The 23784-nt window shown below is 39.3% G+C and overlaps 1 protein-coding gene across 1 annotated transcript in view; it reads left to right on the top strand.

Annotated features, from left to right (window-relative positions):
• The window catches only part of LOC150078774 (lipid scramblase CLPTM1L), a 103956-nt gene that overhangs the window by 58782 nt on the left and 21390 nt on the right, over positions 1–23784 (top strand). The window contains exon 13 of the mRNA XM_090382561.1: positions 4464–4498. Within this exon, the coding sequence (XP_090238687.1) occupies positions 4464–4498 (35 nt within the window). The remainder of the gene's footprint in view (positions 1–4463; positions 4499–23784) is intronic.

The raw sequence follows: 23784 nt of genomic DNA, 5'->3' as shown, positions 1-23784 counted from the left end.
CATGTTATTTCCTGAAAATTACAATCTGCATAATTCAGCTCTAATATTAACAGGTATTTTCTGGCTTTTCAACCCATGTGTGGCACTAAGTAGGTTCTAATACCTTTCACGCTTAGGGTTTTCAATAAAAAAAAAGGCCAAAAAAGGGAAAATAGATGGAATGAGAAGGAAGGGGATGAAAAAATTGGTCCACTTGATATCAATGGTTCGACTGTTGATGATTCTGCTCAGGTTGCTGACAAACTGAATAAGTATTTTTGTCTACATTCACGAGGAATTCTTTAGGGAAGCGGAGGCCATAAGTTTATCACACTATAACAGGGAGTTAAATGATTTTGTAATAACCGAGAGGAAAGTTGAAGAGAAATTGTTGAAGATAAACTTAAGAAAGGCATTTGGGGCAAATGGATCTATACAATTATGTTAAGGGACAGCGAAGGAAGTAAGAAAACCTGTAGCCATAATTATGAGAGCATCTTTGGATTCAAGAGAGACTGGAGATGTGCAAATGTATCCTCAATTTGCAAAGGAGGGGATCAAAGGGTGACACGAGTAATTACAAACCTTTTAGTTTAACTTCTGTTCTGGGGAAAATAATGGAGTTACTGGTAAAAGAAGTAATTCAGGATCATCTAGACAAGGCTGCAGTTCTACTTCAGACACAGCATGGATTTGTTAAGGGGAAATCTTGTCTAACCAATTCGATTGGATACTATGATGTCGCAAAGGAACTGGATGCAAAAAATAAGTTTGATATCATATACTTGGATTTCAGGAAGTTTTTGATACCACTGTGCCTAAGACTGCTGTACAAATTGGAGCAGTATGGCATTAAGGGCAAGTTGCTACTATGGATAAAGGGATGGTTGAGTGGGAAAAGACAGAGTAGTAATCAATGGACACTGCTTTTTGTGGACTAATGTTATTAGTTGAGCCCCCAGGGTTCAGTGTTGGGTCCATTGTTGTATTCTGTATTTCTTAATGATATTGATGAAGGCTTAATGTCCAAGTTTGCAGATGATACAAAGGTTGTCAGGGTGGCTAATGACAGTAATGACAATATGCTACTGCAACAGGATCTAGGAAAGTTAAGCAGATGGGCTGAGAAATAGCAATTGAAATTTGATATTGATAAATGCATAGTACAGCACATGGGTAGCAGTAACCCCAGAGTAACTTACCAACTGTGCGGTACTACACTCATGGTAGTAGAAAATGAAAAAGACCTGGAGGTAATTGTGCAGTTGAATATGAAGACCTTTGAGCTATGCAGACAAGCTGTCAGGACAGCTCATGAGGTTTTGTCAGATATAAAGGAATCTTGCTAGCAGGTATAACGAGGTGATTATCCCATTGTATAAGGCAATAGTCAGACCACATCTTGAGTACTGCATACAGTCTGGAAGCCTAATTTTAGGAAGGATTTAGGGCTTCTGGAACGAATATAGAGAAGTGCAATGAGATTGATGAGGGAACAAAGATGTGATCTTACCAAGAAAGGCTTTAGTTTTGCAAATGAATGGATTGAGCAAGCTCAACGCTAATGGGATTCTTCCTCAGCATCAGACTACACACACATGAAGGGAGCATAAATTCAAATTGAGATATTTGAATTTATGCCCTGCATATCTATTCTGCAACCATCTCCAATGTTAATTGGAGATGGTTGCAGAATAGATGTGAAGAAGTTTGCCTTAAATGTTGGAAGAAACTTCCATCTGTTGTTGTATAAGTTGATAGCTAAAATAAATTCAAGGAAGAACTAGAGAAACTATTGGAGGGAATAAATAGGTGAAATAGGAAATGTTGTGTCCCCATCCCGTTTTAGCTGATGCTCTACAAGTTTGCCTTCTTGCATCATTTGCTGCTACTATGCTAGTGCTAAAAACAATCAGTGCAACATAAACTGCAGCCAAATGAGTAGTTGCCATCTGAGGAGAGCATAAGATTGAACAGGGCCTAAAACATGTTCAGGCACATTGGCCTGTACCATCCTCGACTCCCGGTGCCCAAGCATATTTGCACATTGCATTTTTCTGTGGGCGCCTCCGTAGCCAGGTGGGAAGGAGCAACAGTGCATAGCACACGCTTCTTGATTAGACCGGGGTTCGAGCCTGTCACCACCAAATACGGAGGATGTGGAAAGGTCAGGGAATGACCACCGCATATCCCGGAGCAATATGGCCTTAGTTGCTAATGCTCCTAAAAACCAAACAACAACAACAGCATTTTTCTGTGCTTCAACAGTAGATGAACCTTGCTATGCACTATTATTTCTGCACACTGCAGGAAGAAATGACACAATCAGCTATGATGCATTAGAACTGGACACTGGCAGACTAAAAAATTTATCTGATTTATCTGTTTCCAACCGCACCATGTTAATTGTGCACACTATGTATGATGGTCGGGAGCATGTGTTGATGGTGATCCATTGTTCTTTATTTCTCATTGGCTAATGCCTGAATGCTAGAACACATTTAAACATTGCTTTAGACCAGGTGTATCCCATCATGGTCCCCATCCCTCCTGCCACTGTTTATAGGAACGTAACTGGTGTGTCACCCCTCTCAGTGGCCACTGCAATCACTGGACCTTGGTTCTGTAGTGTGTGGGATAATAAAAAACCACCCAGAATAATCTGTAGTGGGGGTCATCCATATTAGAGGAACTGCAGTTTAGAATTGCAAGGTGTCATCCTTTGAACACTGACCATTATATATAACCAGAATGCTACTAGAAGTTTGTGGAATCTGTTTGAAGAAGAATTGCTAATACGCATCAGGCAGAAGGTGGAGGTTCTGCACAATATTAGATAGGTGTATCTAATAAAGTAGACACTGTTGTATATACTGGTTCTGTTTGTAAATTATATCCAAAGTAATGGTGTATTTGTGATGCATGTCTTTTGAGTTGAGAAATTAATTCGAAACATGTAGTATATTTTTTTTATTCCTTTCTTTAGTGTATTAATATTTTTACTCTTAATCCTTCAGTAGTCGCTTGACCTTTTGTGACACTTTTTGTCATTTGGTTGACTATTGTCTTCCAGTTAAAATTTATTTTTAAGCTTGTGGATTTTTTATTCTCTTTGTTGTTTTGTAATAGGTGTTCTTATTGATCTGTTCAGAGACAAACTGTTTTTTGGAAGAAAAGGATTACCATAAATAATCATCTAATGTTCAACATTGATAGAATATTTGTATTGAGCATTGAATCAAATATTTTATCACTGATCTTAGAAATATTGATTATTTGTATAGATTATGATTATTCTATCAATCAATAGATTATTATTTATAGAAGGTTCATCATTGAATAATTTGATGTTCAGTCCTAATAGAATATTTAATATTATGTCATATGCATTAAGCATGGAGTAATGATATTAATTTCCATGATACAAGTGCTATATATTTTGAAGAAATATTTATATTAAGAAATAATATTTTATTACAGTAAATATAGCTTAAGCTAGATTAGTTCAGTTCATCTGTGCACTCATTTAAGCAAACGAGGTCACTGCACTGTAAAATCTAAGCAAAAACTGAAATTGTAACAAGGACAGAATAAAATAACTGTGGGAATCATCAGTGAATTGGAATATAGCAATGTGAAATGCAGAGTAGAATTGTAATGTGATTAGTCACATGGATAACTATTGTCTCCAAGGCCAATTTGTGTGCAAATTACTTGTTGTTGTTATTTGGTTTTTAGGAGCATTAGCAACTAAGGCCATATTGCTTCGGGGATATGCGGTGGTTATTCTCTGACCTTTCCGCATCCTCCGTAGTTGGTGGTCATGGGCTCGAACCCCATTCTAATCAAGAAGCGTGTGCTATGCACTGCTGCTCCTGCCCGCCTGGCTACGGAGGCGCCTGCACATTACTTAGAAAACTAACCACCAGCTGACTTTGATTCACACAGAAGCAATAAATTAGCTTAAGATACTGAGAGCTGCACAGCTGCAAGTGCAATTACGATTTATTGGCACTAGTTTAAAATTCCATGGATGATTAATAGCATCCATGTAATTACTGAAGGGTTAAGATACAAAAGTTTTGGACAAAAGTAAAATTTTCTGTCCATGTGTTCATGTTATTTTGTGAAGAGCATATTATTATTTTTTTCCCTTCAAGAGTATTTGTCACTCAGCAGCCTCCTCCAGTCTTTATTGAGACATGTCTGACACCTAAATAGTAATCTGTTTATTCAGGTGTGGAGTGTTGAAGTTGTCTAATTATTCTGCTTCCTCAGTTATTTTCCTGAAGTTTATTAATAACGAATTATAGAATTTCTGTAATATAAATATTTCATAATATATATATAGTTTTTACAAATTGTATTATTATATAACTTTTGGATAAATTATATCAATATATAATTTTTTTACAAATTATATTATTACTATATAATTTTTGTGCAAATTATATTATTATATTATTCTTATACCTGTTTTACAGTTGGTATTCTTGGTGTATACAGAGTCTGGTGAATGGTAAGAAATTCAGTTTAAAATATTAGGAATATAAAAATTAAAAATAGTACAAAATTTATTTATTCATTATTTTAATGATTTCATATATATGTGCATTTTAACAAAATATGTGATCTGCGTAAATCAGTTTGTTCTGATTCAGTAGTTGTGGCAACTAGTTTTTTTACTAATGAAATACACCGAATTAACAAAACTATTCCAAGACAATATATTGATGCTAGACTAAACATTAGTAGGACACTACATTACTTATTGTTTTGGAATTATGTTATTTCCAAGGTATTATTTTTTGTTGTATACTGCATTCTACTGTACGCTGTTCATAAAAATGTTCGCATTTTGTTTAAATACTCAAAATATATACGTATTATGTTACATTTTCTTCCCACTGAAGGCCTCGATGTAAAGTTTCAAATACTGCCAACATTTCTTGTTTGGAAGGTTTAATATTGCCCTTAGTTTCATCCAACTCATCGTCGATATTGTCACTAATTCTTTGAATGCTCTCCAAAATGTTGGAGTCACTCAGATATTCAGCTACTATGACATCATTATCAACTCCTAAAAATTTGTCAAGTACAATTTCTTCACTGATCAAACCTCCCTTGGAATTTTTCCCAAGATTGCTCAATGTCTTGTAGTAGTTCATCCCTCTCATTGCTCTTAATTAGCGTTTTAGCAAAACATGCTTTTGCAAAACAATTCTTAATCCTTGTTTGCTTCACATCTTTACTCCACAATTTCACCAACTCTGATATGCACATCTGCAAATCTATAGGTTGGTTGGTTTCTATTCTCAGTAGAATTTTTTTCAGTATGCGCCTTTGGTAGTGCATTTCAAACTCTTGGCCCATTGGCTGCAGTTTAGATGAGGTATTCGGATGGAAGAAAACAAGCGTCACACTTGTAAGTTTCAAAATTACCGAGTGAAGGTGGGCAGGGCAGTTGTCGACAATCAATGCGATTTTTCTGTTTTCTTTCGTCATCTTTCTGTGGAATTTTAAAATCCACTGTTCAAAAATTTCACTTGTAATCCAAGCTTTTTTGTTGTATTTGTAGTCCAACTCTAGCAGCTTTACTCCTTTGAAACATTGGGATGGTTTACTTTTGCCTATTACCAAAAGCTTCAGTTTTTCATTACCAGCCATATTTGCACCAACCAAGAGTAATTCTCTCCTTACTACTTTTACCACCTAAACATTTATAACCTTTAAAAGTCAGTGTCTTGTTCAGCAAACATTTAAAAAATGGATGTTTCATCAACGTTGAATATGTCTTTTTTAGCTCGTAGTCCTCCATAATTATTTTTCAAAACTGTTTCTTTCCAGTGGGTCGATTGCAACTCGACTTTCATTAGAAATAACTTTTTCGAGTAAGCCATGGTGCTCTTTAAATTTGTCCAGCAAACCAGAACTGGCTTGGAATGTTTTATGCCCCAGAAAAGATGCATACTCCATATCCTTTTCTTTTATTAATGGCCCTGATATCGGCACCTTTTGGTCTCGAATATAAAAAACTGCTTCATCTACATCTTCAGAAAGGCATAATTTTTCACGCTTCTGACTAAGTTCCGTTTCCTCAAATACTTTGAAAATCAAAACATGGTTTTTCAGAATGGTTAACACACTACTGGCAGGAATATCAAATTTTAAAGCAATTTTTTTATTTATTTATTTATTTTTACAGAGAAAGCAGGTTGACCAGAGCCAATGTCTGCATCAGGAATATACCTTAATCTTTGCCAATGGCTGTGGACACATAATTGACCAGCGCAGCTTCTCGGTACTGTGGTGTATAGGTCTTACTTCTTCTTTTTAACCATTGCTGACCCACTGCTGGGCAAAGTACTCTCCCAAAACTTTCCATATCCCGCACCGTGATTGGCCGGAAAACCCTGCAGGAGGAAAATCCTCCTGCAGGGTTTTACGGGAACCAATAAATTATAGAATGTTTTAGCTCTTAATTCGCACTTTCTGCAGCATCAACTTTATTGCCTAAAGGCCAGAGGTGCGAACAGTGTGTACCCAGGCCTCTCGAAATGGACATTTTATGGACATTTTCTTCGTTATACAGAAACTATTTTCAATTGACCAGGGAGAAATCAAAAAAAGTTCACTACATAGAAAAATTCGTTATATGGAAGTTCATTAAAGAGAGGTCCGACTGTATATTATATGAGGTATATAGTATATTAATCATTATATACAGAATTTTATAGGCTAGTGCCATTGCAGTGGCAATATATATATATACTACATCCATGATGTAATATACATACAGTATTATTTATTAAATACAGTCGAACTTGGTTATAACAAGCATCAAGAGACCGACAAAATTTCCTTGTTATAACCATTAGTCACTATATCAGTGATGAGTTAAATCTAGCTCGTACTTTTTTTAAATTCTCAATGACTTGATAAAAAGATAGATTCAAAAAAACAAAAGAAATATTAGAGAGAGAGAGAAAAATAATATTTGTATATTCCTACATATTATTTGGGGCTTAGAGGGGAACAGGCATTCTGCATGTTATAAGACACTCAGTCTAAAACATTGATGGATCCAATATGTTTCTATTTCAGAAGATTGTAAGATCGCTCATTGGTGAAGACAGGATATTAGAGCTGGAAAAGGAATTAGAAAATGTGAATTGGAATATTATCGGTTTGGCTGAAACAAGAAGAAATGAATCACTTATAAGTTTATCAAGTGGAAATCTGCTGTACACCAATGGAAACAGTGAAAGGAGGGAAGGTGGAGTGGGCTTTCTGGTCCATAAAGATATAAAAAACAACATTTTGGAATTCAAAAGTACATCACCAAGGGTGTCAAGACTACTACTCAGAATTTCTAAGAGGTATAAGCTAAAGGTTATAATGATTTATGCACCAACATCGAGCCATAATGATGAAGAGGTTGAAGAAATGTACACAGAAATTGAGAGTCTTTTAGATGAACAGAAAACCCACTACACTATTATTATGGGGGACTTCAATGCTAAGGTTGGAAAAAGACAAAACAGCGCAGAATGGGGAACTATAGGAAATTTTGGAATTGGTAAAAGAAATGAAAGAGGCGAAAGACTTGTGGAATTTGCAGAATCTCGAGGAATGTCAGTAATGAACACTTTTTTTCAAGAAAAGGGGGAACAGAAAGTGGACATGGAAGAGCCCAAATGGATTAACAACTAATGAAATCGACTTCATCCTCACTAACAGAAGATATATCATGAATGATGTTACCATCCTGAACAAGGTAAATGTTGGAAGTGATCACAGAATGGTAAGATGCGCACTTGATATAGATGTAAGAAAAGAAAGGAAAAAAACTGACTTGAGTAAATAATACAAAGGCCTTTGAGATAACAGAAGAGGAGAAAAGCAGTATGTACCGTAACTTAAGAACAAGTTTGAGCTTCTGCAGTCTGCTCAGGACCAAGATATCAGTGAGGAATATTACAACTTTCTGAAAGTGATAAAGCCCAAGAAACCTATAGGTAAAAAGAAATCCAAAGAAGAAAAAATTAGTCAAGAAACACTGGTCATGATGAACCGAAGACAACAAATGAAGAGCAAGAAAAACACTGACAAGGAGAAAATTGAGTATACTGAGTTATGCAAAACCATTAGAAAGAGACTTAGAGAGGACATAAGAAAACTTAACAGAAGAAAAGTAGGATAAGCATTAAGGGAAAACAAAGGATTTAAATCAGCAGCCATGATCAGTAATACAGAAAGACAAATGATACTGAAACTGAAGAATAGCGATGGTGTACTTATAAATAGCAAAGAAGGCATAATTCAAATAGCAGAAGGCTACTATAATGAGTTATACAAGGAGCGAGGGAATGATGCCAGCAGTGGGGAAGATGGATTGCAAATTAGTAACACATACCCGATATCCTTCCTGATGAGGTAGAACATGCATTGAAGAAAATGAAGAATCAGAAAGCCCCGTAGGAAGATGAAGTTACTGTAGAGTTGTTAAAATTGGAAAGAAGAGACATGACACAAAAACTGGCAAAACTCTTCACAAAATGTATTAGAAAAGGTGTTGATGCCTAAGGAGTAGAATAATGCAATCATAGTTTTGCTGCATAAGAAAGGAGATAAATCAGAAATTGGAAATTATAGACCAATTAGCTTGTTATCCCACATCTACAAGTTGTTCCCAAGGGTCATTACTAACAGATTAGAAAGAATACTTGATGAGAATCAACTAAAAGAACAAGCTGACTTTAGGACAGGATTCTCAACTATGGATTACCTTCACGTAAAGTCACAGCTAATGGAAAAGCAAATGAATATCAAACACCATTATGCCTGGCATTTGTGGATTATGAAAAGGCATTTGACTCCATACAGCATAAGGCAATGTTTCGAGCACTGGAAAGACAAGGCATAGATACCCCATATATTATGATTTTGAAGAAAATATATGAGAATGCTACCTCCTTTATTAGACTTCACAAAGACAGTAGTAAATTTAAAATTGAGAAAGGAGTTCGACAAGGAGACATAATATCTCCAAAGCTGTTTACATCTGCCCTTGAGGAAGCTTTCAGAAGATTAGACTGGTCGCAGAATGAGTCAATGTGAATGGAGAGTACCTGAACCATTTACGATTTGCGGATGACATTGTGGTCATAAGCCACGATCCCAAAGAATTAGAGGAAAATCTTAAATCAGTTATACTGAGTTAGTAAGGATTTTCTGCTAAAGATGAATATGGCTAAAACAAAAGTAATGAAAACAAGTATGCCACAGAAAGGGATATAATGATTGAAGGAGCAGTAATTGAAAAGGTGGAGTCATTTACTTATATGGGACAATTCATTAGGATACATGGCTGGAAGTCAAGAGAAGAATAAATTTTGGATGGATAGCATTCAGGAAATATAGTTACATACTGAGGAGCAATATCCCAATTTGTCTGAAATGTAAAATAATGAACCAATGTATGCCAGTGTATGCTCCCCACCATGACTTATGGAAGTAAAACTTGGGCACTTGCCAAAAGATTGGAAGAGAAGCTGAGAACTACACACGAAGAATGGAATGAATTATATTGGGAATCAGACTGTTAGATAAGAAGAGAAACGCATGGATTAGGCAGCAAACTCAAGTAAAGGACATTCTTATCAAAACTAAAGAACTAAAATGGCCTTGGGCAGGACACATAGCTCGAAGACATGATGACAGATGGACTAATCAAATAACAGAATGGTACCCAAGAGGAGCTAGAAGAAAATTTGGAAGACAACAACGGAGATGGACAGATGAAATTCATGAGTTTGTGGGTAGTAAATGGATGGCCATTGCACAAAACAGAAGGAACTGGAAAGTTGCTGGAGAGGCATTCATCCTGCAGTGGATTGAAAATGGCTGATGATGATGACATATTATTTGTATTAATATGCTTGTATTAAATTTTTAGATCAATCCAGCTTGCTGTTTTTACATACAAAATCATTACATCCAAATTGTTTAGCAGACTTTTCTGTTTGAGGCTTCAAGATCGGATCCTCTATTGAAAATCCAGCACTTCTTTGTGTAGTGAACCATTGAAGCACTGCTTCATCGACATTTGTAACGTTGCACTTTCTAAATATTTTTTTTTTTTTCGGTTATGTTCTTTTCCAGTGCCAATATGTAAACATGTTTATTCTTCCACAACGTTGATACCGTTGAAGGGGACAAAGAAAACTTTTTACATACTTGAACATTTTTTGCAACAAGTTCTACTTCATGAATAATTTTGACTTTTTTGTGAATTGAGAGACTTTTTTTTGTTGGTAGACATGTTTCCAAAGAAAGGATTCATTTCTAACTGATTTTACTTTAAAATGACAGTAAAGTGAAGAGAGAAACAAAGTCTGCATGCAAAGTTCTTAGAAGTCCCAAAATAAATTTAGGGTTCAGGGAATACAAGACAGTCTGTAAATAGGGTAATGTGACAAGCAGAACGCCAATGCACTGTTGTATAGCACTCCTCCCTGAAAAGACAAGGTCATAAACTAGCCACTAATCTGATGCAGGTGGTCATAAAAGCTAAGTCGCCCTTTTCATTTTTGTCTATTCCAAGAATTGGGTTTTTTTGATTACCAAGCAAGTAAAAATGTTTGCATAGTTACCAAAATTTGTATGGTATATCTGTGTAGTACATTCATTATAACAGTAAGTGATTGTATGGGAATACTTGTAAATTAAAATAATTATGGCTTTTTGCTCATTACAGCCATGATCTCATAATTTCTGTGCTCATTATAACCAAGTTCGACTGTATATGTATTAGTTTATGGGGAAGAGTATCACAAAAGACATACCTAGATAAATCTATGGAGAATGATTAGGTAAAGTATGTTATATAGACACATAAGATAATATACAGAAACTTATCACTGTATACCAATTTGGGTGAATTCTTCTGCTGTGAACCACCCAAATTGAAAGCAAAATCAACAATAAGGGGTTCTTTGTTTCTGTAATGATCAAAATGCACTGTACCAAAATCAATTTTGAGATTATATAACAAATAATAGAATTTAGGATTATATAAAATATAATAGAAATTTAAAATTTATATAATGCGTAGTACAAACTGATCACCATTGACCCAACAAATAATGAAGGCTATAAAGTTAAAAACTAAAGAAAAAAAGAAAGCATGTGGTATAAGCGGACTTACCACGACCAAGCAAAAGAACATGTGGACCTTACTATAGCCAAAAAAGAAATGGAGTTATGTATAATATATGGCCCTTTAGTGAGTTTAATGCATAACAACCTGGGGTGGATGGGATCTATCCAGTTATATTAAAGGAGGCGACAAAGCAACTAAGCAAACCCTTAGCCATAATTAAGAGAGCATCCTTGGACTCAGGGAGGTCCCCACGGACTGGAGATGTGCAAATGTATCCCCAATTCGAAGGGTGACACGAGTTTTTTTTTTTTTTTTTTTTATGAAAACCCCAAACACGAAAGGTATCAAAACCTATAGTACTTAGTACCGTGCATGGGTTGAAGGAAAAGTATGGGGGAGGGGGATGCCGGAAACTTTGCTCTAGAGACTAAACATGGGTTTCACCACTTCAAGCCTCCAATAAGCAAAGTGAGTAATTACAGACCGGTTAGTTTAACTTCTGTTCCGGGTAAAATAATGGAGTCACTGGTTAAAGATGCATTGCAGGATCATCTAGACAAGACTGCAGCAATAATTCAGACACAGCATGGGTTTGTTAAGGGAAAGTCTTGTCTGACAAATTTGATAGGATATTATGATGTGGTTACAAAGGAACTGGATGCAAAAAATAATTTTGATATCATATATTTGGATTTCAGGAAAGCTTTTGACACTGTTGCGCATGGAAGACTATTGTACAAATTGGAGCAGAATGGTATTAAGGGTAAGTTACTACAATGGATAAAAGGTTGGTTGAGTGGGAAAAGACAGAGGGTGGTAATTAATGGGTGCTGCTCTTTGTGGACTAATGTTATTAGTGGAATCCCACAGGGTTCGGTGTTGGGTCCTCTGTTGTTTTGTATATTTATCAATGATATTGATGAAGGCTTAGTATCAGGTTTAGTGTCGAAGTTTGCAGATGATACAAAGGTTGGCAGGGTTGTTAATGACAGTAATGGCAGTGTGCTACTGCAACAGGATCTAGATAATTTGGGCAGATGGGCTAAGAAGTGGCAACTGAAGTTTAACCTTGACAAATGCAAAGTACTGCATATGGGTAGAAGTAACCCCAGAGAAACGTACCAACTGTGTGGTACTACACTTAAGGTGGTAGAAAATGAAAAAGATCTGGGAGTAATTGTGCAGTCGGATATGAAGTTTTATGAGCAATGCAGACAGGCTGCCAGGGCAGGTCATGGGGTTTTGTCAATGATATATAGGAATTTTGCTAGCAGGGTAAAGGAGGTGATTGTCCCACTGTATAAGGCAATGGTCAGGCCACGCCTTGAGTACTGTGTGCAGGTCTGGAGGCCTCATTTTAGGAAGGATGTAGATTTGCTTGAATGTGTACAAAGAAGGGCAACAAGATTGGTGAAGGGAATGAAGCGATCCTCTTACCAAGAGAGGCTTAAGTTCTGCATATTGCAGTGGCTGGAGACTAGGCACCTGTGCGGTGAGGTGTATAAGGCCTTGAATGGGTTGAGCACTCTGAATTCTGATGGGATCCTTCCACTTGTTCAGATTACGAACCTAAGGGGACATAAATTCAAATTAAGAAAAGACATATGTAGAATAGATGTGCGGAAATTTGCCTTTAGCCAGCTTTTTACTACAATAATTGTTTCCATAAATGGAAACAATTATTGTAGTAAAAATGTTCAGAGTGTTATCCCTGAGTTATTTCTAAATCTGCTATTGTTTCCAATATATGTTTTTCAAAGAAAAAATATTAAAAATTATGTACTCCGTTTTTAGATCTAGTGGCCTAGTTTTGATGAATTTTCAATCTGAAACTTACTTAAAATTCAACAGTACAAAACCTGTTTAAAGAGTTTGATGTGAGACCCAAAAAAGCAGCATTTTTTTTCTGAAGTTTAAAAATGGTGGCTTTCAATCTGCTTTACATTTTGTTTCCATAACTGAGATTTAAAGTTATTTTGATTTTTGATTTTTTTATCTTTTATAGATATTGTACCTTGGTTTATCCTTTTTAATAAATCAGTTCATTTCTTATATCTATTTGTCTAATATTCGATTGAAAAATTTAAATATTTTGTTAATCTGTAAAATTTTTAAGGGCAAAGGCCTCATGCTACGAGGTAGAATGACTAACATGTAGGTTAGTGCAAAAGCATCATTTTAACCTAGCCATCTACCAAAGTAGTTAAATTAATTTATTAAATTGGCATCATTTTGGTTATATCTCATATTGTGAATGCCTTCACAATGAGTTGCCATGGTATTGTACTACCTTGAATAAATAACACTTCACCAGTGGAGAAGACTACTGTTATTTATTCTCACCGGATACCACCACCTAGACGAGCCCGTTTCAAAGCTTGTTGGCTTCTCTTCGGTGGGTGGGCAGGTACCCTACTGTTGCAATGGTGACAACCCAGTTATAAACTATAACTTCACAATATGAGAGATGTTACATGGTATGCAGCGATATAACCAAAATGATGCCAATTTAATTAATTAATTTAACTACTTTGGTAGATGGCTACGTTAAAATGATGCTTAAAATTTGCACTAAACTACATGTTAGTCATTCTACCTCATAGCATGAGGCCTTTGCCCTTAAATATTTTATAGTCTATATCACTGCACACCATCAGGCATCTCTCATATTGTGAAGTTATACTTCATAACTGGGTTGTCATTATTGCAACAGCAGGGTACCTGCCCATCCACTGAAGAGAAGCCAACAGGCTTTGAAACGGGGCCAATCTGGGTGGTGATATCTGCTGAGAATAAATAACAGTAGTCTTCTCCACTGGTGAAGTGTTATTTATTCGAGTAGTACAATACCAAAGCATTCGTTGTGAAGGCATTTACAATATGAGATATAACCAAAATGATGCCCATTAGCATTAGTAGAGGCATATGATGCAAGAAAGCAAGCTTATGCAGCATTAGCCAAGAAAAAAAAAAAAAAAAAAAAAAAAAACCCGCTCCCATTTCACCCCTCCGTTCATTCCAAATACCTGTCCAGCTCAGCCTTAAATTTATATAGGCTATCAACTTCCACAGCAAAGGATGGAAGTCTGTTCCACCAACCAACTACCCGCTGGCTAAAGGCAAACTTCTGCACATCTATCCTACATCTGTCTTTCCTCAATTTGAATTTATGCCCTCTCAGGCGATTATTCTCAGCAAGAGGAAGAATTTCATCAGCATTGAAAATGCTCAAACCATTCAAGACTTTATACACCTCAATCAGATCACCTCACAGGTGCCCAGTCTCCAGACGATATAATTTACAAAATTTAAGCCTTTCTTCGTAAGAGCAACCCTTTGTTCCATTCACTAATCTTCTTGCCCTTCTCCGTACTTGTTCTAACAGCTCTACATCCATCTGAAGAGGCCTCCAGACCTGTATACAGTACTCAAGGTGTGGTCTGACCATTGCCTTATACAAGGGGATAATCACCTCCTTATCCCTGCTAGAAAAATTCCTATGAGCTACTCTTGAAGACTGTCTGCACTGCTCAGAAAACTTCATATCTGCGTGCACAATTACCCCAGGTCCTTTTCGTTCTCTACTGTCAGTCTCCACCACAGAGTTGATACATCACTCTGGGGTTACTGCTTCCCATATGTAGTACTTTACATTTGTCAATGTTAAACTTCATTTGCCACCTCTCAGCCGATATGCTCAACTTTTCTAGATCCTGTTGCAGGAGGCGCCTCCGTAGCCAGGTGGGAAGGAGCAGCAGTGCGTAGCACATGCTTCTTGATTAGACTGGGGTTCGAGCCCGTCACCACCAAATATGGAGGATGCAGAAAGATCAGGGAATGACTACCGCATATCCCGGAGCAATATGGTCTTATTGCTAATGCTCCTAAAAACCAAATAACAAACAAACAAACAGCAGTGTACTGTCATTAGTGTCCTTAACAACAATGCCAAACTTTGTATCATCTGCAAACTTGGACATTACGCTTGATATACCATCATCAATATCATTTATAAATACAGAAAACAACAATGGACCCAACACTGAACCCTGAGGGACTCCACTAATAACATTAGTCCACGATGAGCATTGTCCATTGATTACCACTCTCTGTCTTCTCCACTCAACCATCCCTTTATCCATAGCAGCAATTTGCTTCCAATGCCACACTGCTCCAATTTGTTCAGCAGTTTTTCATGTGCAACAGAATCAAAAGTCTTTCTAAGATCCAAATATATGATATCAAAGTTATTCCCTGCATCCAGTTCCTTTGTGACCACATCATAGTATCCAATCAAATTGGTCAGGCAAGACTTTCCCTTAACAAAACCATGCTGTGTCCGAGCTATAACTGAAGTCTTGTCTAGATGATCCTGCAGTGCTTCTTTAACCAGTGCCTCCATTAATTTTCCTGGAACAGAAGTTAAACTCAGGTCTATAATTACTTGTGTCGCCCTTTGATTCTCCTTTGTGAATTGGGGTCACATTTGCACATCTCCAGTCCATGGGTACCTCCCATGAGTCCAAAAAAGCTCTCATAATTATGGCTAAGGGTTTGCTTACTTCCTTTGCTGCCTCCTTTAATATAACTGGATAGATCCCATCCACTCCAGGTGCCTTTTTTATGCTTATCTTCAGCAATTTTTCCTCCACTTTCCTCTCAGTTATTACAAAATCATCTAGCTCACTGTCAGAGTTTAACTCACCTCTGGCATTCCCCTTCCTGAATAACTCCTCATGGGTGAATGTAGATGCAAAATACTTATTTAGTTTGTGAGCAGGATCATCAAAAGTTGAACCATCAATATCCAATGGACTAATATGATTCATCCCTTTCCTTGTAGAGTTTACATAGGTAAAGAACTCTTTGTTGTTTTTCTTTGCATCCTTTGCCTGCCTAATCTCTTTTGTGACTTGGTTACAGACCAGCTTATATCTATCATAGGCTTCCATGTCACCCATTAATTTATATGTATCCCAGGCATTTTTCTTCTCTGCTATATGTCTCGTTAGTTCATCTGACATCCATTTAGGCCTAAACCTTGAACAATATTTCTTAGTTGGTATGTAAGGCCTTGTAGCTTCCAAGATAAATTCTTTAAATGCCATTTTGAATTTGCTGTTGGTAACATCATCTGTTGGTCCCACCGTATAGAATTTAAATGCTGTCTCAGACCACCATAGTCACCTTTACGAAAGCAAAAACCCATCCCTTTACCCCTGATGGTAGTTACCTCTTTGAGTAAATCCCACTTCAGTACACTGTGATCGCTGCCACCTAGTGGTTCCTTTATCTGCAGATTCTTAATGCATGAAGAATCACTACTGATAATCAGATCAAGAGTATTACTCCCTCTAGTTGCCTCCTGAACCTAGTTGCCTCCTGAACATGCTGATGTAGAAAACAATCATCCAATAAATCCACAAAAGCCTTACTAGTGTGTGAGTGACCAACCCACCAATTCCAGTCAATATCTGGGAAATTAAAATCCCCATTATAAGACTTTACTGACCCACTTTATTTCCCTGTACAGTTTCTTATTATACTCGTCAGAGTCATTAGGCCTATAACACACTCCTACCCTCAATTTTGATCTCCCAATGCTTATGTCACACCAAACTGACTTGACACTGCACTGTCCAGCGATGTCGACTGGCCTCACTTCCTTGGATTTTATGTGTTTCTTAACTAATAACATAACCCCTCCTCCCTTCCTATCCTGCCTATACTTTCTGTACACATTATACTCCCCAAATTTCAGTTCCTCATTCCTTATATCTGTGTGACACCACGTCTCTGATATCCGAACAATATCTGCCTTTGATGTTTTGAGCAATACCTCAAATTCATCAAATTTATTTACCAAACTCCTAGCATTCATATACATGCATCTGTTCCTATTCTTAGCTACCCTAACACAACCCATGTGTTTACTTGTACCGCAATGACTCCCAGCAGTCTCTGAAATACCCTCATCTTGTTTTCCAGGCTGCTGCTCATTCCAATAGAAGCAGTGCAAGAATCACTTTCACCTCTGCCAGTGGCTACTGTTAATCTATTAGTCCTTGTATCCCCCCCCTCGACGTGGGCACCTGTACGTGGTGAGGGGACCTCCCAGTGACGCTGCTGGACTTCCAGACTAGTATCACTGGGATCCAACGCCCACAGCCCAGGTTCGAGGCTTACATCAATGGAATCCGGCGTGTTTGCCGTGCGCTGCGACCCGTGGAAATTCGGAAAGGGGGATCCTGGTGGCTGAGGGGCCCAGCTTCAATACACCACTTTGGCCCCTGCTTTGACAAGACGGGTGGTCCTGGAAGGCCCGGCTAGGATCAATCGGCTAGTAGGCTCGCCTGCGAGGGTCAACCGTGTCAATGCCACTCCCCTACCCTCATGGTCCGAGGGACAGAATTCAGGCTGGCGGCGGTGCGGGTATAGTGTCTGGGTAGCCCTGGCGTTCCATTCCCGAGCACATTTATTGCATGCCGGGTAGTGGGCGTTCCTTTGGGCTCTGTGGTGGGTGGGGAGCCCGGGCACTGAACAATTTAAAAAACTTCATGAATCCTGATAAACATATTCCTTCAGGGGCCCCAACCCGGTCCCTATCTGAAAATATTGACGGAGAGGCAGATAGCATTATTGCTACAAAGAGGCAGCGAACCGAACTACCATCAGGGCCTGTCCCAAGATTCTTAATAATGCATTCCACCAACGAAACACCGATTGGTAAAATGTCACCCTTTTTTATACAAAAAGGGTTGGATGGGTTAGCAGGTACACCCAAGTCAGTTAAGAGGCTCCGTTCTGGGGACCTCTTGATTGAAACAAAAAATGACAGGCAGTCTGAACATCTACTCCGAGTAACATCAATCGGAGGAATACCCATAACAGTGACACCACACAGAACACTAAATTCATCGAGAGGTGTCATTTCGGAGTGGGACCTTCTCGACGTCACCGAGGAGGAAATCTGCTCCGAATTAAAACCGCAGGGAGTTACTGCCGTCAAGAGAATCACTGCGTGAAGGGATGGAAAAATTGTTAAAACCAGGAGTGTTATCCTGACTTTTAACTCTCCCAAACCTCCTGATGAGATTAAAGCTGGCTACATCAACTGTCCAGTGCGTCCATATGTTCCAAACCCTTTACGGTGTTTTAAATTCCAGAAATACGGACATTCTCAAATGGCCTGCCGTGGAGTCCTTGCATGCGCTCGATGTGGTGCAAAGGACCACGAAACAACAGCATGTTCAGCCACGAAACCCACCTGCATTGACTGTGAAGGCGAACACCCGGCCTACTCACGAGCATGCCAGAGGTGGAAAGAAGAAAAAGAAATTCAACGGCTGAAGGCAGAGCTAAACATATCGTACCAGGAGGCAAGGAAAGCAGTGAAACCTCTTAACATCAAAAAACCTACCTACGCCCAGAAGGTAGCAGGGAGGTGTTCGATTGGGACTCAGACGGACATGTCCGTCCCTCCAAAAGAATCATTTACTCCCATTGCACGTTATCTTTTAAGCTCCCAAAAACCTGCACAGAAGGACCAATCAGCTGCCACTCCTATATCGGTACCTCCTAATGCTCCACAAATAACAAAAGCAAATGCAAAATAAAAGAATAAGAAAGGTGAAATACCACCTAGTACCCAAGAAAACATGGATGTCGAGCAGAAGGAGGTACAAGAAGACTCAGTTTTGGAGCTCTTTGCTGAGGAGGAAATGGACACTGGACAGCGTCCATACTTCCCCAGGAAGGAAAAGGCCAGAACTGAAAAAGGTAAGCCCTCAGCACTTTGGAAGCTGCCTGATGGACCCACCAAGCCAAAATAATGGCTAAATTCCTACAGTGGAACTGTCGTGGAGTCCAGCAAAATACTGATGACATCAAGGCACTCCTGCAAAAGCACAAACCAGCTTGCTTTTGCATACAGGAGACTTATTTAAAGGCAAATGGCGACCCCACTATGCATAACATTACCATCATTCGTAAGGATTGAATTGTGGATGGTCCTGCTCACGGAGGAGTCGCAATCCTCATCGGCAACCAGATCCCATTTCAGCCTTTGCAGCTTACAACTAGCATTGAGGCTGTAGCAATTCGCCTTTCAGTGGGGTTCTTATTAACTGTCTGCTCTGTCTATTTGCCACCTAGGATAGACATCCTCCAGACAGACCTTAATGATGTTATCAAGCAATTGCCTTCCTCATGTTTAATTCTTGGGGATTTCAATGGACATAACACTCTGTGGGGTAGTACTAACACCAATGGAAGGGGACGAGTCATAGAGCATATGCTCACTGACAATGACCTCTCCCTCTTAAATGTGGGAAAAAACACCTTCTTCCACATGCCTTCCCGTACATTCTCTGCCATTGATCTTTCTATCTGCTCCCCTTCTCTCCTTCCTTCACTTACTTGGGAGGTAGAAGAAAATCCATATGGAAGCGATCACTTCCCCGTGATAACAACCCTAACTAATGGTAGACCCTGTCTGCCATTTAGTTTACCGCAGTGGAAGATTGATCAGGCTGACTGGAATGCCTTTCAATATCTGGCAAACTTTGACATTGCTACAGTCAGTCAGGAGCCAATCAATGAAGCAGTCATGTATGTCACAGAAACGATTGTCCAAGCAGCTGCAATTGCAATCCCAAAATCATTCAGCCAGTTCCCACTATTTCCCAAACCTTGGTGGAATTCAGAATGCACGGCAGCAAAAAAAGCACAAAACAAAGCGTGGGGGATATTCCGCCGATATCCCACCACTGAAAATTTAATATCATTCAAACGTGCACGTGAAAAAGCACGTTATGTACGACATCAGAGCCAAAGGAAATCTTGGATTCGTTTTACATCTTCCATAACTCAGGCTGCTAGCTCAAAAGTAGTCTGGGATAAGATCCGGAAAATGAAGGGAAAATATCCACCATGCCCTTCAGTGATCCTCGAGCAGAACGGATGTCCAATTGCAGATCGAACTGCAGTTGCAAATAGTCTAGGGGAAACATTTGCAAAAATCTCTGCAACAACATCTTTTCCCGCAGAGTTTTTGGCCCTGAAAAAGAAAATTGAGAAAAACCCACCGAACTTCTCTTCAAAAGGTTTTGAATCGTATAACAAGCCCTTTTTACAGGAAGAGTTAAATGCAGCACTCGCTCTCACGCATGCAAGTGCTGTGGGGCCCGATGACATCCACTACGAAATGCTAAAACACCTCTCACCACAATCTAAGGATCACCTTTTAATTCTGTTTAACAGAATTTTTATTCACAAACAATTTCCGGATTCCTGGCAAAGGACTATTGTCCTTGCTTTCCCAAAACCAGGAAAAGACCCTAGCAATCCAAGTAACTATCGTCCTATTGCTCTGACAAGCTCTTTGTGCAAAGTCCTGGAAAGAATGGTTAATGCACGCCTCGTATGGTATTTAGAAACAAATGGTCTGCTTTCCAGGACACAGTGCGGCTTCCGAAGAAATCAATCCACTCTGGATCATTTAATCCGATTGGAAACGTCCATTCGTGATGCTTTTATTAAATCCGAGCATTTGGTAGCAGTTTTCTTTGATATTGAAAAAGCGTACGACACAGCCTGGCGATTTGGGATTTTAAAAGACCTCTATAACTTTGGTCTTAGAGGTAACCTTCCTCTTTTTATTAAAAACTTTCTTTCGAATCGCCAGTTTCAAATCCTTTTAGGATCCACCCTCTCTCGAGTTTTCTCTCAGGAAGAGGGAGTCCCACAAGGATCCTTTCTAAGTGTCACGCTTTTCGCAATCAAAATAAACTATCGCAGAACAACTTCCACCCACTGTAAACAATGCTCTCTATGTTGATGACTTTGCTATATTTTGTCATTCATGAAATATGAGGCCGACCGGGCTAGCCGAGTGGGTAAAGTACCTGCCTGGCAACCCAAAGGTCGCGGGTTCGATTCCCGCCTCGGGCTTGGATCAAAGTACTGCAAAAACCTTGGGAGGTGCAATATGGCCACAGAAGCCGATGCGCCAACAACTACCAAATCAAAAAAAAAAAAAAAAAAAAAAAAAAAATGCAATATGAGGGTCATTGAAAGGCAACTGCAGAAAACCATTGACCATCTTACAGCTTGGTCTTTGGCTAATGGGTTCAGATTTTCATCACAGAAGACTGTTTGTGTACACTTCTGTCGCAAACGTAATCTTCATCCTGATCCAGAATTAAGGCTTGGGCAAAATAACATCTCAGTTGTAGCAGAATTCAAATTCCTTGGACTTATTTTCGACAAAAAGCTGACATTCTTACAACATATTCGTCAGCTGAGGACAAGATGTGTCAAAGGGCTTAACATCCTTCGTGCCCTTTCGTCAACCTCATGGGGCGCAGATTGTGCTACCCTTCTTCGTCTCTACCGGGCACTTGTCCGTTCCAAACTCGACTATGGGTCTCAGGTCTATGGTTCTGCTAGAGATAGTGCACTTTGGTGGTTAGATCCAATCCACCATCAAGCCATCCGGACAGCCACTGGAGCATTTCGCACATCTCCTGTCCAAAGCCTTTACGTTGAAGCAAATGAACCATCTCTGTCTCTTCGACGTAAGCAGTTGTCCTTACAGTACGCCTTCAAATTAAAATCCCTGCCCGATCATCCCACGTGGCCATCCGTTTTTGAGCCACGCTGGGAAAACCTCTACAACACCCGTCGGACTGCCAACAAACCTTTTGGTATTCGCATTCAAGGGCTGCTGAATGAGCTGAACTTGACGGTAGACAACGTTGCCCAGTCACCAAGGCAATTCTTTCCACCCTGGCATGCTCATTTTCCAACTTGCGACTTCTCCCTTAAGATCTGGGAGAAGGCTACTACACCGCCATCTGTCTACCAGCAACTCTTTGCATCACATAGACAGCAGTATTCTGACTTTCTGCCAATCTATACAGATGGCTTAAAGTTAGAATGTCATGTGGGATCTGCTGTTGTGTTCCCTCACAAAACATTATCCTATAAGATCCCACAAGAAACTAGCATTTATACTGCAGAGTTGCATGCAATACAAACAGCCCTAGATCACATTAAAAATTGCGACTACCAGAGGTATATGATTTATTGCGATTCATCGAGCGTGTTACAGGCTCTGGTATCGGTGGGTTTTAACCCTCATCCGATCCTGTCCAGGATCCGGCAGATTCTTTTTTCTCTCAAGAAATTAGAATTCGATATTCGCTTTTGCTGGATCCCAAGCCACATTGGGATCCGGGGAAATGAATCGGCCAATGTCGCTGCCAAATCAGCCATTTCCCTGGATAATCATTGCCTGTCAGTCCCCTATACAGACTACAGGCAAATAATACGTTCTAAACTGCTTTCCCAATGGCAAGATTCTTGGCATGGACAGGCCACAAATAAATACATCACATCAAGCCTGTAATTATGCAATGGCAGTCCAGTCTACGCAGGGTCCAAAGAGAGGAAGTTGTTCTTGCTCGGCTCCGCATAGGTCATAGTCATCTAACCCATTCCTACTTGCTGAGGGCGGATGACCCACCTATGTGTGAGATGTGTAATGTTATTTTAACCGTCCGTCATATTTTAATAGAATGTCCTGTTTTTATAGAAGCACGACGCTTGTATTTTACCGCTTTTAATAATTTGACTGAGCCATTTACACTCAGTCAGATTATAGGTGACAGACACAATATGTCTGACGTTTTTAACTTTTTACAATTTATTAATTTTTATACAAAGATCTAAGTTTTATGCTTTTACTTTTATACCTTTTTAACACAATAATTGTTTGACGTGGTAGCCTTGGCTACCAAAATGTTTAATAGCATTTTAAAATTTGACTTGGCGCATTATGGCCTTAGCTGCCAATGCGCCATAAAAAACCAAATCAAATCAAATCAAACCTTGTATCCCCTCAAGTTAGCAGTTTTCCTACCCACCTAACACTGCCTCGATAGCATCAGCAAATATTCTTGCACCCTTTCTATTAAGTGTATCTCATCCCTGTAGAAGCAGTCTCTCCTGTTAACAAGTACAGACCAGGCTGGAAAAAATTCTACCCCTTGAGCCTTGCACAATCTTTCTTGCACCGAATTGATCGACAAGGCTCTCATCATATACTCTCTCCTGTTGTGTTTGGGCAGAATTGCAGACACTTTCAAATTCAACCCTAATTCAGGGCTTTTTTTCAACAGTGACCTGTACTTGTTAAGTAATTCTGCCTGTCTCTTACTCTTAATATCATTAGTGCCAACGTGTACAACAATATCACCTTTTGTACCCTTTAAAGATGATATCTGCTCTACAACATCATCAACCTTTGCCCCTGGCAGTCCCCTCGACGTGGGCACCTGTACGTGGTGAGGGGACCTCCCAGTGACGCTGCTGGACTTCCAGACTAGCATCACTGGGATCTAACGCCCATACCTTGGTTCCAGGGTTACATCTTTGGAATCCGGCGTGTGCAGCCGTGCGCCGCGACCCGTGGAAGCGGAAAGGGGGATCCTGGTGGTTGAGGGGCCCAGCCTTAATACACCACTTTGGCCCCTGCTTCGACGAGACGGGTGGTCCCGGACCGGCCCGACTGGGATCAATCGGCGGGTGGTATTACACTGCTAGGGTCAACTGCGTTCCAATAAGTCTCCCTCCCTTTG

Source organism: Mastigoproctus giganteus, chromosome 10 (genome assembly GCF_048544385.1).
Source record: "Mastigoproctus giganteus isolate SK-2022 chromosome 10, ASM4854438v1, whole genome shotgun sequence".
NCBI lineage: Eukaryota > Metazoa > Arthropoda > Arachnida > Uropygi > Thelyphonidae > Mastigoproctus > Mastigoproctus giganteus.
Note: the sequence above shows the minus strand (reverse complement) of the source record. Positions and strands in the feature narration are given on the sequence as shown.